General features: G+C 40.9%; 1 protein-coding gene across 2 annotated transcripts in view; it reads right to left on the reverse strand.

The window, feature by feature from the left end:
- Positions 1-7,970: 7,970 nt before the first annotated feature.
- DDN (dendrin) overlaps positions 7,971-15,626 on the reverse strand; it is a 38,485-nt gene continuing 30,829 nt past the window's right edge. For both annotated transcript variants that reach the window (XM_040425525.1, XM_040425524.1), the window contains exons 3-4: positions 11,012-14,571; positions 7,971-8,386 (exon numbers count right to left, since the gene is read on the reverse strand). In XM_040425525.1, coding sequence (XP_040281459.1) covers positions 8,358-8,386; positions 11,012-14,571 — 3,589 coding nt within the window. In that variant the 3' untranslated portion in view covers positions 7,971-8,357. The remainder of the gene's footprint in view (positions 8,387-11,011; positions 14,572-15,626) is intronic.

The raw sequence follows: 15,626 nt of genomic DNA on the forward strand, positions 1-15,626 counted from the left end.
AAAGTAATGGGACAGAATAATAATCATAAATCAAACTTTCACTTTTTAATACTTGGTTGCAGTCAATTACAGCCTGAAGTCTGGAACGCATAGACATCACCAGACGCTGGGTTTCATCCCTGGTAATGCTCTGCCAGGCCTCTACTGCAACTGTCTTCAGGTCCTGCTTATTCTTGGGGCATTTTCCCTTCAGTTTTGTCTTCAGCAAGTGAAATGCATGCTCAATTGGATTCAGGTCAGGTGATTGACTTGCCCATTGTATAACATTCCACTTCTTTCCCTTAAAAAACTCTTTGGTTGCTTTTGCAGTACGCTTTGGGTCATTGTCCATCTGCACTGTGAAGCGCCGTCCAATGATTTCTGAAGCATTTGGCTGATTATGAGAAGATAATATTTCCCGAAACACTTCAGAATTCATCCTGCTGCTTTTGTCAGCAGTCACATCATCAATAAATACAAGAGAACCAGTTCCATTGGCAGCCATACATGCCCACGCCATGACACTACCACCACCATGCTTCACTGATGAGGTCGTATGCTTAGGATCATGAGCAGTTCCTTTCCTTCTCCATACTCTTCTCTTCCCATCACTCTGGTACAAGTTAATCTTGGTCCCATCTGTCCATAGGATGTTGTTCCAGAACTGTGAAGGCTTTTTTAGATGTCGTTTGGCAAACTCTAATCTGGCCTTCCTGTTTTTGAGGCTCACCTATGGTTTACATCTTGTGGTGAACCCTCTGTATTCACTCTGGTGAAGTCTTCTCTTGAATGTTGACTTTGACACACATACACCTACCTCCTGGAGAGTGTTCTTGATCTGGCCAACTGTTGTGAAGGGTGTTTTCTTCACCAGGTAAAGAATTCTTTGGTCATCCACCACAGTTGTTTTCTGTGGTCTTCCGGGTCTTTTGGTGTTGCTGAACTCACCAGTGCGTTCCTTCTTTTTAAGAATGTTCCAAACAGTTGTTTTGGCCACGCCTAATGTTTTTGCTATCTCTCTGATGGGCTTGCTTTGTTTTTTCAGCCTAATGATGGCTTGCTTCACTGATAGTGACAGCTCTTTGGATCTCATCTTGAGAGTTGACAGCAACAGATTCCAAATGCAAATAGCACACCTGAAATGAACTCTGGACCTTTTATCTGCTCATTGTAATTGGGATAATGAGGAAATAACACACACCTGGCCATGGAACAGCTGAGAAGCCAATTGTCCCATTACTTTTGGTCCCCTAACAAGTGGGAGGCACATATGCAAACTGTTGTAATTCCTACACCGTTCACCTGATTTGGATGTAAATACCCTCAAATTAAAGCTGACAGTCTGCAGTTAAAGCACATCTTGTTTGTTTCATTTCAAATCCATTGTGGTGGTGTATAGAGCCAAAAATGTTACAATTGTGTAGATGTCCCAATATTTATGGACCTGACTGTATATCATGCAAGAAGCTTTGTGTATTTTGGACATTAAGTGGTTTGGTTTTGCCATTTATTTCTGCTTATGTCGACAGACAATAGATAACCTCCAGAAACTGTATTGTGTATTCTCCTAACATGTCATTGTGCATTAGTACAGATACACAACTGTCTTCTCCAGGATAGCAATCAGGTAGGAACTCCTGTAGGCCAAGTGCTCTTCTCTGTTTTCTCCTCTGTTAGTGGGGCACTGTGGCAATTCTCCCATTTTGAACTTATGTATATGCCTGTGGTCTGGTATAAACTAGATCACATCTTTGGAAAATGATCTGTTATAACATTTTTTTTCTCTACTAAGTCAAAACCCAATTTTAGTTGAATAAAATGCTGGTCACAAACACAGCCATGTCACATATAATTGTGGTAACACATTGTAAGTATACCAAAAGACAGTATGGTACAGACAACAAGCTACACCAAAGAGTGTCCTCAGCAATTGGCTGGAAAAGCATCTCTTTAAAAGCATTGTATCAATTTACTAAAGTAAAGGTCTGCATTTCTCCAGAAAATGAGCCTGAACTGCAACACCAGACAGAACTATGGACAAGAGTGGCGATGTTTTCAACCCATTTCACTACAAACCCTCTAGCATGCTAGTTGTAATACCTATTGTTTGTTGACTGATCACAACTTTTAGCTTATCTGCCTTTTTATTATGGCTGTTAGGTTTCAATAAATTTTAGTCTTAAGCTATGCATTTCTATTTGCATTGGGTTTCTTTTCTTTTCTTTTTTTTCAAAGCGTTTGACTTCTAGTAAATGATAGTGGTCACATAATGCTGTGTGCTGTAGTCACATGCATGTATTGTTATGATCGAGCACCATCTACTGGCAATACTTGGAATTACAATCTGGTTCACTGCATTAGGCATGCATGTGTTAAACAGGCACTCCCAGAAAAGTCACTTTTTCTATGTGTTCCTATGAGGTGTTCATTGTGACTTTTATAAAAATGCATGAAAAAACTAGCTTCCACATATAAGCCTGTAATATTCAAAGAACAAGCACACAGGCCATGTGGTACAACAGAAGGCTCAAATGGAGAATGAAAATTTAGGAATAAAGCAATAGGAAGTTTCTTAACAGCACTACAAATTAATAAGGGTACTTTTACATGTGGTGGAATGCATATGTGGAAAAACCTGCACCATACATAGGGTATCCATGTATTCCTATGGAGTTTGAACGTGTCTGCTCCAAAAATCTATGTGGCTGTGGAAAGCACGATGTGCTGTGATTTGCGTGAAACCCAATTTCTTCATTGATTTCAGTGGGAAATCGTAGTGTGAAATGATTTTGACATCCAAATCCACAATAAAATCTGTGCCAAAATAAACCTAAAAATGCACCGATGCAGATTTCAGTGTGTACTTTCTTGCCTTGTGTGAAGGCACCCTTATAAATGGAAAGCTTCTTTTCAAAATCCTCTTTGAAACTACCCTACCCTACAGTATTTCTGTTTCTTAAAAAAAAATTAAGTTATTTTTTTATTTAAATGGTCACTAACTTTTAACACTACTTTGCTTAAATCATTAGTACAAGTGATCACAAGAAAGTTTGTAATATGTCTTATCAGTGAAAAATGTCTAGTTCTCTAGGTCTCTTATCAGCTGCTTGAGGAGGCTGTGGAGCTCTGGTGTGCACTGTGGCCGCCTCCACATATTATCCAGCACAGCGCTATCCATTGGATAGTGGCTGTGCTTGGTATTACAACTCAGCCTCATTCACCTGAATGGGACTGAGCTGTGCCTAGGACATGTGACCTATGAATGTTAATGTCAGCAAGCCACACTGCCTCTTTTGCCAAGGTATATATACAGTACATATAGGGCTAGGGCAGCAAATTGAATCTTTGCCTCAGTGAAGGAAAGCCTTGCCATACCAAAGGATTTCCTTACTGTTAGGGTCCATTCACACGTCCGTTGTTTCTTTCCTGATCTGTTCCGTTTTTTGCGGAACAGATCTGGACCAGTTCTGTACCCATTCATTTTCAATGGGTCCTGGAGAAAATCGGACAGCACAATGTGTGCTGTCCGTTTCCGTTGTTCCGTTCCGCATGTCCGAAAAAATATAAAACTTGTCCTATTCTTTTCGGCAAAAATCGGATCCTGGAACAATACAAAGTCAATGGATCTGGAAAAAACGGAAGACATTCGTATGTCATTACGTATGTCATCCGTTTTATGCGGATTCCGTTCCTGGAAATTAAATGGCACCTGAGGTAACACATAACAAGACTTTTATTCACTTTTTTTTTTCCAATTTTTTTTCAAAGAAATCCAAACAACTTTATTTGCTTATTGAAATTTATACATGTTTCCGTTTTTTGCGGGTCCGCAAAAAACGGATGACATACGGAAACATTTTCAGGAACAACGGATCCGCAAAAAACGGACCGAAAATCGGGATATAGAAAAATACTGACGTGTGAATGTAGCCTTAATTTGATGTCATGTAAGGAGCTACGTTCGCTCTTCTTATAATTAGTTGTGGATCAGTACATTTGTCAGGAACTGCCTAAAAAGCTATGAATGGGGTGATCTCGCACCCTCTGGTCATCAAATCAGCAGTTAGAAATCAGGGATCACATAGAGTATATTCAATGTCCTCACACTGGAGTGTTCTTTTATTGCTGTTGTCTGAGCCTGAAAAAGCTACTGTGACATCACAAATGTGTTTACGTCAGCTAATCTGCTATGCCATCACAAAAGTCTCTCTGTCAGCTAAACTGCAGTGACATCACTAATGTCTTTCCATCAGCTTAACGGCTGCAACATCACAAATGTCTTTCCATCAGCTTAACTGCTGTGATGTCACAAATGTCTTTCTGTCAGCTAATCTGCTGTGATGTCACAAATGTCTTTCCATCATCTTAACTGCTGTGACATCACAAATGTCTTTCTGTCAGCAAATCTGCTGTGACATCACAAATGTCTTTCTGTCAGCTAATCTGCTGTGATGTCACAAATGTCTTTCCATCATCTTAACTGCTGTGACATCACAAATGTCTTTCTGTAAGCTTAACTGCTGTGATGTCACAAATGTCTTTCTGTCAGCTAATCTGCTGTGACATCACAAATGTCTTTCTGTCAGCTAATCTGCTGTGATGTCACAAATGTCTTTCTGTCAGCTAATCTGCTGTGATGTCACAAATGTCTTTCTGTCAGCTAATCTGCTGTGATGTCACAAATGTCTTTCTGTCAGCTAATCTGCTGTGATGTCACAAATGTCTTTCCATCATCTTAACTGCTGTGACATCACAAATGTCTTGCTTTCATCTTAACTGCTGTGACATCACAAATGTCTTTCTGTAAGCTTAACTGCTGTGATGTCACAAATGTCTTTCTGTCAGCTAATCTGCTGTGATGTCACAAATGTCTTTCTGTCAACTAATCTGCTGTGATGTCACAAATGTCTTTCTGTAAGCTTAACTGCTGTGATGTCACAAATGTCTTTCCCTCATCTTAACTGCTGTGACATCACAAATGTCTTGCTTTCATCTTAACTGCTGTGACATCACAAATGTCTTTCTGTAAACTTAACTGCTGTGACGTCACAAATGTCTTTCTGTCAGCTAATCTGCTGTGATGTCACAAATGTCTGTCAGCTAATCTGCTGTGATGTCACAAATGTCTTTCCCTCATTTTAACTCCTGTGACATCACAAATGTCTTGCTTTCATCTTAACTGCTGTGACATCAAAAATGTCTTTCTGTAAGCTTAACTGCTGTGACATCACAAATGTCTTTCCATCAGCTTAACTGCTGTGATGTCACAAATGTCTTTCCATCAGCTTAACTGCTGTGATGTCACAAATGTCTTTGTCAGCTAATCTGCTGTGACATCACAAATGTTTTTCCATCATCTTAACTGCTGTGATGTCACAAATGTCTTTCTGTCAGCTAATCTGCTGTGATGTCACAAATGTCTTTCTGTCAGCTAATCTGCTGTGATGTCACAAATGTCTTTCTGTCAGCTAATCTGCTGTGATGTCACAAATGTCTTTCCATCATCTTAACTGCTGTGACATCACAAATGTCTTGCTTTCATCTTAACTGCTGTGACATCACAAATGTCTTTCTGTAAGCTTAACTGCTGTGATGTCACAAATGTCTTTCTGTCAGCTAATCTGCTGTGACATCACAAATGTCTTTCTGTCAGCTAATCTGCTGTGACATCACAAATGTCTTTCTGTCAGCTAATCTGCTGTGACATCAAAAATGTCTTTCTGTAAGCTTAACTGCTTTGATGTCACAAATGTCTTTGTCAGCTAATCTGCTGTGACATCACAAATGTTTTTCCATCATCTTAACTGCTGTGATGTCACAAATGTCTTTCTGTAAGCTAATCGGTTGTGACATCACAAATGGATTTCCATCAGCTTAACTGCTGTGATGTCACAAATGTCCAACTTGTCAGCTAAACAGCTGTGTCATCACAAATGGATTTGAGTCACATAATCATCAGTTAGCATATGTGATATCACAAGTGTGTTAGAATCAGGTGAACTGTTGTGGGTTTCAGACAAGTAACATAATGTGACATCACAAATGTGTATTACTCACAACCGGTCATAGCTAAGTTTTGTCAAATAAACTACTGTGATATCATAAGAGTGTTTTAGTTATGTAAGCAGCAGTTTTCCATCGGCTAATCTACAGTGACATCACAAATGCATTTCAGTCAGGTAAGTTATTGTGGCATCACATGTCTCTTTCTGTCAGTTAAGTAGTGACATCATATCTAGCCTCAGTCAGGTAAGCTTATGGGCAGATATACAGGTGCGTGGATATTCTGGCTTCCTCTATCTCATCCAGTTTAAAGAGGACCTGTCATCTTTCCAATAACAATTCTGGCACATCCATTCTTATGATTGTATGTTGTTCTGTTCCTTTATTATTCCTGCTAGAAGTTTATGAATCAATTACTAGCAGTTTGCAGTGACGGTCCAGATGGATGTTACCAGTTGGGGGTGTATCCCTGCAGTCTGATATTATCCAATCAGTGCTGCCAGTGTCAGACTGTGCAGGGACACACACCCAACTAGTAACATCCATTTAGACCTTCATTCGTAACTTCTTGCAGGAATAATAATGGAATGGTACAATACTGAGTCACAAAAATAGATGCTCCAGGATTGTTATTACAAGGGGGATGCTAGCAATTGCTTAAACAGACATGTCAGGAGAGGGGACAGGTCCTCTGTAACAACCCCCTTCCAGCACTTTGCCTGTAGTAGGCTTACAGTGGTTTTCTAGTGTAACTGTATTTAAAGAGAACTTGTCAGAATACTTATGCAGCCCCAACCAGCATGAAATACCAAAAGGCAACCTGGTTACAAACAATTATTTTGACTCTTCTCCCCATTCCTGGCTTGACTTTCAACTATGGTTTCTCTGAAATTCCAGCATTTCAGAGTAAAATATGGTTATTCGTCACTTGCCGGTGTTTCATACTGCCCGAACCAAGCTCCTGACAGGTTCCCTTTAGATGAAGCAGATTCAGCATGAAGCACCAGGATTGCAAAACTCTGCATAGTGACGACATGGCTTATCATGGTGTTCCCGTTCAACTTGCTCACTTTGGTGGCTGTGGTGCAACTGAAGGAAGAAAATGCAAACTTTCTCTCACAAAATGAAGGAAAAAAATGGCAATACCCTAAAATAGTTCTTGTTTTTATTTAGTTTGTACCGTATAAATAAACTTTGGGAATTCTTGTAATATTGTGTTTTATTTATGAGAGAATACACATTTTATCAGAGAGGTAATAACAAGGGAACAGCAAAAAATGTAGATTATATATACTGTATTTTCACTTGAACAGCGGAAATAACAAAAATTGGGCCATTTCAGATGGATATATTGTGTTTCACATACATGGACATTTGTGGCTGCTACAACGAGAATAATACAAATGAAAATGAAGACGTTTTTTCTATCGCTCCCTTATAAAAGGGTAGTGCTGCTGAGGATTTATGGAGAGATCACTCCTGCACAACTCAGCACATGTACCATGAACAGTGTCCGACACGGGTGCCTAGGGCCCACCAGTGAAATCCAATCTGGGGGCCCACTGTAAAGCGACATGCAAATACTACCTGCTCCTACATGCTACAAAATGATTGATTATTGGGGTCCCTGCAGCAACTTTGATAAGGCAGGTCCCTGGTAAAAGAGAATACTGGTTGACCTGCTTCTGTGCCTAGAAGTCATCTCAGACATCTAATGCATCTATACTAATTAACCGGGTAGTTTGTTAAAGGGGTTGTGCAGTTTTTTTAAACTGATGATCTATCCTCTGGATAGATCACCAGCATCTGATCTGTTCACTTGAATGGAGCTTAGCCCCGCCCAGGCCATTGATACTAGTCGTGATGTCACTGGGCCTGCGGTAAACAGCGAGAAGGCCGCGGCACTACTGCCAGCGCTGCCTTCTCAAACAGCTGATCGGCGGGGGTCCCGGGTGTTGGATAGAGGATAGATCATCAGTTTAAAAAAAACTGCAAAACCCCTTTAAATAATCTACCCAGTTTTTATATGAACATAGTCTGGTTGAGATGTTGTATCTATATGTAGTGCAGTTTACTGTGCCAGGAGGTGGGCCACCTGTTCCCCTGTGGGTCGGTCTGAGCCTGACTATGAATATCACTGCAAGTAATGTCATCTAGTATACATGACACACTGAATATAAGAAAACCAACTGTAAAGACAGCAACCTTTCTAATAGTAAAATGAAGAGGCTGATCAAGACTTCTCCGCCATCTTCACAACCATATAAAACACTTCTTTAAAAGCCAGAGGTGGTTCCAGGAGCAGAGGGAAAGTCTTCAACGTCCACTTTAGGTCTGCTCTGCAGGTTTCCCTCATGATCTTCATTCTGTATACTTCATATAACTTTGTTTGTGTGATATTCTTCTAAAGATAAAATTAATGAGAACATGAAAATAAAATATCTCACAAACTCCATGCTAAAGTTTTAGATTTAAATACAGAAAGGTAAAGGGGTTGTTCATCTTCGGGAGGCCTTTTGGGTAGACCTCCCCATGTTGCCGGAGATGCAGAGGGAAGCATGCTTACCTGCTCCCCTACTGCCTCACTTCATTCCCTGTGTATTAACATCAAGTTTGACACTGATACAGCCAATGACTCGCAGTGGTAACCTGCTCACCTTGCTTCATGCCAATGGGTCACATGGCGCAAGTGGGGCAGGTTACCACTGTGGCCAGTCATTGGCTGCAGCAGCGTCAAACTGGATGTTGATGCGCTGAGAACGAAGTGAGAGCAGGTAAGTATGCTTCCCAAGGGGTAGGGTTCTGTATGAAAGGCCTCCAAAGATGAACAGCACCTTCAAGTCATAGGCCTTATATACACAGTAAAACTGCATGCACAGTCTGTAGGTAACCAGAGAGACTCATAGGTCTGCATAGGAGCTGAATGCACAAAACAGTAGGATATTTTTAAGATAAACTTTTTAGATAAACTTGTATAATGTGAGGGGTGGAAAGACGGAGTGTAATGTAAGCTAGCTGGCTTGTGGAAGCAGTGACCTGGTTGCATCTCCATGCTATTTGCAGTAATTATTATTTCCTGTTAGTAAATTGGAAAGAAGGAGAGGTCTGGTGCACAAATGGCTGAGATTTGAAGGAAACGTATCCACAGAGTTAGGCCCCTTTCACACGAGCGAGTATTCCGCTCGGGTGAAATGCGTGATGCGAACGCATTTCGCCAACACGGTAGCCTGACCCATTCATTTCAATGGGTCTGTGTACACGAGCGTTGGTTTTCACGCATCACTTGTGCGTTGCGTGAAAATAGCAGCATGTTCTATATTCTGCGATTTTCACGCAACGCTGGCCCCATAGAAGTGAATAGGGCTGCGTGAAAATCACATTGCATCCGCAAGCAAGTGCGGATGTGATGCATTTTTCACTGATGGTTGCTAAGAGATGTTGTTTGTGAACATTCCGTTTTTTATCACGCGCGTGCCAAACGCATTAAATCACATTGCACCCGCGCGATAAAAACTGAACTCGATTGCAGACAAAACTGAATGAACTTGCTTGCGAAATCGCGCATTTTTCACTGAACGCATCCGCACCTTATCCGCTCATGCTCATCTACAAGGGGCCTTACTTTAACTTTTTAAGTTATTTCATTAGTAATATACATAAATACACATGTTTTCTTTACTTTAATAGTGTGTAGAGAATTTCAAGAGACTACTTGGTTTACGGTTATGTTCTGACTTTTAAAGGGAAAGTGTTACATATGATTTTTCCTGCAATTTGACCTATTCAGGATCCAGGACGTGCCCAATAAGTCTGCAATGCGTGAGGGGTGTATTATGAGCCGAGCCTGCTCCATACGTGATAAGCTGTGCAATACAGTTGACATCCTGTTACATTAACTGGTATCAGAGATAACTCCCATTTATGCCACGATTAGTAGTGACTGTGGCATCTAAGGGATTAGACATGTCACCTCTCCTGACATGTCACAATAATTCTGATACAGTATCACACTGATTGGACAGTGTCAGGCTGTGCGGGGACACAAACCCAACTAATAACGTCCAGTTGGGGCATGTTATAAATATTGCATTGCACTCATTTTGAGCTAAAAATTATTTTTTTAATTGGTCTTTATAAAAAATAAATTGAGCATGTTTCTCTTTACAGCCTAGAGATTCTCTAGTAACATACTCTGTGTTTTACTGTGTTCAGTGAGGCAGCTCAGCTGGCAGATCCTTATCCATGAACTTATATACACTCAATATAGCTCAATTCTGATCTTACTGATAAGAATGTGCCTTAACATCTCCGTCGTAAGCCAGGCTTTTCCCATGCTTTTTTTTCTTTCCACTGCATCGGCCCACTGTATGCTTTACAAGATTGGCTAGTATTTGTTAAAAAAATCTTCAATAAAAACGGTTTGTAAAAAAAAAAAGTGGCTTAAGTAAGTGTTGCCGAATCCGGTTTCCTGGTCTGTGCATGCGCCGGGACATAGGAGGAGCTATTTTTGCTTTTGATCTTTGAAAAAAATTAAATACCGAATCTGTTATTCCGGATGATACCTGATCCATCTAACGGATCCAGAAAAAACATATTTTCGTTTGCATGCGGTTTGCCATATCCGACAGGCAGTTCCGTTGCCGGAACTGCCTGCCGGATCTGAACAATGCTAGTGTGAAAGTACCCTTATTACATGGGGAATGCAAGTAGTTACTAAAACAGACATATCAGGAGAGATGACAGGTCCTCTTTAATGTCTCAAGTAGTGTTGAGCGAACTTCTGTTTTAAGTTCGGCGTCTAAAGTTCGGCTTCCGGTTAGCGGAGAATCCCGATATGGATTCCAAATTCCGTTGTGGTCCGTGGTAACGGAATCAATAATAGCCGATTATTGATTCCGCTACCACGGACCACAACGGAATTCGGAATCCATATCGGGATTCTCCGCTAACCGGAAGCCGAACTTTAGACGCCGAACTTAAAACAGAAGTTCGCTCAACACTAGTCTCAAGGGCTCACAGTACAAGTTACCTTTTGTTGGCAGGTCTGGAACATTAGAACTTGCTGAGGCTTCACTCTGATCTTCATTGCTTGGGAAGAATTCTTGCTCAGTCTTATTCAAGTCCTGAAGTATTTCCTTAATGCAGCTGTTCAGATCATACACAGCATTTTGTTCAGGTGCCTGGTATTTATTAGGCTGATCTTCAAATGCACCTTCATGCAGTGTCACGAGTGGAGCTGTTGCTACCATAATTTCCTTGGTAAATATGTCTTCTCTGTGTCCATTCATTCTTTCACTACTTGAATCTTCTGTGATGGGTAATGTGTCTTCATCCTTTTCATCTTCACACAGTATTACTGTCACTTCAGAGTCTGAGGTGTCTGAGCTACATGAAGTCACATATTCGTCTGAAACCTGCTCTACTGAGTCAAATGAAGACTTCTCTAGATCCTCATCTGTGTCAGAATCTGGGGCTGTGTGGCGCCTGATTCGGGAGACAGCCTCCCTGAGATCTTTGGCATAGTAAGTTGGTTTTCTTGAATATGCTTTTATTAGGCTCCTAGAAGATGTATGATCTGCTTGAGAGGCCAAGCAAACTTCACTAGTAACTTTCTTGTGTTCTATGTCTGGTTCCTGAAATAAATGAGGATTTGTAAAATTTGATGCATGTTTTGTAGGCTTGGATTTTTTTTCTTTCAACTGAGTTTCTGCTGGGTGGTCTTCCTCTGAGTTCCCTTCTATTATAGCATTATCTTTACTTGTGTTCTTTTTAGTGACCATCGATAATGTTTTCCGCTGAACAAGACATTCTTCCTCCACTGACTCTAGTAACATACCCTCAACTTGTTTTAACGTTTCTGTGACATGTAAATCCAATGGCTCTGCTGATGTTTTACAGTCTTGTATCTCTTCCTTCATGGTAGTATCAAGTTCCATACAATGAGAAAATACACTTGGATATGGACTGATTCCAACACCTTTTACTATAGGCAGAAAACTTTCTTGGGGTTTGGGTGTTGCTAGAGTTTGATCATTTTGAACCATTATGTCAGATGGTTCTGAACAGCTTTCTTTGCTACTTGGGTTCTGTGTGTCAGGAGAAAGTACACTTTGCTCTGATCCCAGTTCTTTAATCTCTTTAGTACTATTAACAGACATGTGCAAACTATCATTAACAGTTTCTGATGTAGCTGGAAGATGATCTACATTCTCTAAAATGCAGGGCATCTCTTTATAATTATGGATCTTAAATCCTTTTCTGTTTCCATTTTTAATCAAAACCTCAGATTCTTGCTCATTAAATGTGCGTCCTTGTTCAGCATTAACAGCTTCTGTCAGGGATCCATAGGGTTTCTGCTGATCTTGAGATTCATTGAGATAATCTAATTCTCCAATGGAAAGCCCTAAAATGCGGACTGCTCTTTCTTTGAGGGTTGAGGCTTGTCTCTCTGTGAACAGTTGATTGCACTGCTCAATTTTAGAATGCTTCTTTTGAGAGCACGGTTGTAGTGGTAAATTCGAACTAGACTTTGAATGTGAAGTGTGATGTGCTCTCTCTTTCTTGACAAGACTCTTAGAGTGACTACGAATGGGCAAGGATTCCTCGTTAGATTTCTCATCAGGTACAAATTTTACTTGCTCCATTACTGGTGGAAAAATATACTCTGCCCTAACAACTACACAGGTTGCATCAATGACAAAAAGTCCCTCATCCTCATTAGATAATGCAGCCTGAATTTTCACTGTTCCCTTTGCTTGGCTTTTTCCTAGATCACTGGGATGTATATTAGAATGTTCAGATATATTGTATTTCCTACTAAATTTCAGGCCATTGGGACCTCTCCAACGGTTATGATCATGGCTTCTCCCCGGTAAAGTGTTGACATTTCCAGGTTCTCTCCATCTGGGAAATTCTGTATCCTGATAAGTTATTCTTTCCTTTCTGGAATCACCATGTTTTGTTTCTTCCTGCATATATGGTTTCATATATTGTTTTTTCACAGGAAGAGTATGACTGTACCACCCATACTCAACGTTATTTGATTTTGGAGCAGGTCTTGTCTTTGATTCTTTGCCTGATACAACCCTTAATGGTCTTCTCTGCTCATGTCCTTGTTCATTATCTTGTTTATTAATGTTTATGTAGCCTCCTCTGTTCCTTTTATCAGCATTTAGAAAATTTCCACTTGCATAACTGAAACCCAACTCTCGTGGCAGTTTTATTCCATGCAGAGGAATTGGTGGGCGAGTATCAAAAGGTGGCATTTGATGTCGGCTATTATTTGCAGGGGTCATATTTTTTCTTTTTGTTGCTTCACTTTTGTCCTGTTGTGCTTTGCTATTTGTGTGCCGTGTGTATGGAACTGATGTGTCCCTTTGAGCAGGGAATGAAACTGTCCCATATATCTTGTTATCACTCTGTAGGTCAAGATCAGACTTGATTTTTGGAAAATTTGGTGTATCGTGAGTAAGAGGGGAACTTCTGCCTTCTACACTCTCATATATATGATCAAGAAACTCATCAGAGTTAGGTCCTGTCCATGTGCTATGAGCTCGAGGAAGTTTTCTGCCTTGTATTATGCTCTGCAAAGCTGGGTCAGTCTTTTGTTTTTCCGCTACTTCTACAGTGTTCCCCAGCATATTTGTACTTGATGATAAATTTGTCTTGGCAGCTCTAGTGTTCTCCACACTATACCTTGGCACCTTTTCTCTACTTTCATGACAGTCCTCAATGTCATGTAGAGGTAGAATATGAGTACTTTGCTTTTGGCTGTATCCTCTAGTGTGATTAACTTTTTCTTTGTTCGTAGGGAAGATAAGGTGTGGGTAATCATAAGGAGGAGGAGGAACGTAAGGTGGGGGAACTTTTCGTTTTCGAAATTGCGGCCGATTTTCTTTTAAGACTTCCTTATTGTGATTTAACGAGGAGCTTTGCTCCACATTATTTTTTTGTGCTTTGTCCTGAGAAGTTTCTGAAACAGCTGAATTAGTTACTCCTGATTTTGCAGATTTTACAAGCTTAGACCACCAACTTTTTTTTTCCTGACTTGTATCTCCAGAATTTGTTAGAATGGATTTAGTTTTTTCAGTCTCTGGATAGCCCACCTTGTTTGATTGTGATATGAGCTGATTTTGTAGCGCTTTGGGCAGATTATGTAACGGTTCCCACTCATCATACTTTAGCTCTTTCATTTTTTTTTCTAGTATATAATCTGCTTCCCATTTTCCATAAATACTGTCCATTTGTATCAGCTTCCCTTTTTGTCTCCGCTTTTTAGAAGGGGAATGGTTTACCATTTGTCCATATGGATCTACAGACAACTTTTGTCTTTTCCTTTCATATTCAGCACCATATGTTCTAGCCATATTGTTGTCCCACTTATAACGGAACTGTTCTTTTACCCGTGCATCATTTCTTCTACCAGCATTTTGAATTTGATCCATTCTCCCTAGTGTGGAATCTCTATGAATTGGTGGCAGATTGGAACCCCAGTTTGTTGAATCTTGCAAGACTGCACCCTGTGGCAGTCTGGTGGTCGACCACAGTCTGTAGGGAGACTGACCTCTCATTGGTGCTTTGTTAATGTACCTTAGAGATAAATCAGTAAATATATCAATGACTTTAGAACTACAACTATTAAAGAACAAAACTCTACATCTCCCTCTGCCTAACTATTAGCTTTTATTTCACTGAATTAGCATGTTGTACTTATGTTTTTGAGCCCTGCGTTCACTGCAGTATTTGCTAAGGGAATGTATCATCAGAAAATTAATTATTGTTAAAATCAGATTTTTATGTTGAACATTTTTTTTATAGAATTTTTGGTGATTTTTGAAAATCTTGTCAAGTCCCTAGCTATATTTAAATAAAAATCCTAAAATAGCCTAAAATATGTCAAGACTATCTTCTTTGAGAGCAGCCACATGGGCCATAGACACAATGGACAGGGGAGGGGACCTCATTGACTTCTAGGGGAGAGTTTTCTAGGAATGACCTGTGCCCTGTGCAGAGGTCGGGGGGAAGGGGGGTATAGATAAGCTCAGTGGCGTGCCCAGGGGGGGCAGTACGCCCCGGGTGCCAGCTCTCACAGGGGTGCCACTGCCAGGCCCAGAAGCAATGAGTGCTTCCATCAATACATCCATCAACGTCATCGCGTGAGCCTCTGCCGGGACTCAGCAGCACAGTGCCGGGACTCTGCGAGCAAGTGCAGGTGAGTATTTAGCTTTTAGTTTTTTTTTTTCTTTTATGTGCCAATTTTGGGGGGCATGAGTGGGGTACACACAGGAGGACATGTGGGGGGAAAATATGGTGGGATACTGTGTGAGGGCAATTTATTTTATTTTATGTGCCAACTTTGGGGGACATGAGGGGGGTGCACACAGGAGGACATGTGGGGGGAAACTACTGTGTGGGGGACACTACTATATGGGGGCAGTGTGGTGAACACTACTGTATGGGGGCAGTGTGGGGGACACTACTGTATGGGGGCAGTGTGGGGGACACTACTGTATGGGGGCAGTGTGGGGGACACTACTGTATGGGGCAGTGTGGGGGACACTACTGTATGGGGGCAGTGTGGGGGACACTACTGTATGGGGGACACTACTGTATGGGGGCAGTGTGGTGGACACTACTGTATGGGG

This window comes from Bufo bufo, chromosome 3 (genome assembly GCF_905171765.1).
Source record: "Bufo bufo chromosome 3, aBufBuf1.1, whole genome shotgun sequence".
Lineage (NCBI taxonomy): Eukaryota > Metazoa > Chordata > Amphibia > Anura > Bufonidae > Bufo > Bufo bufo.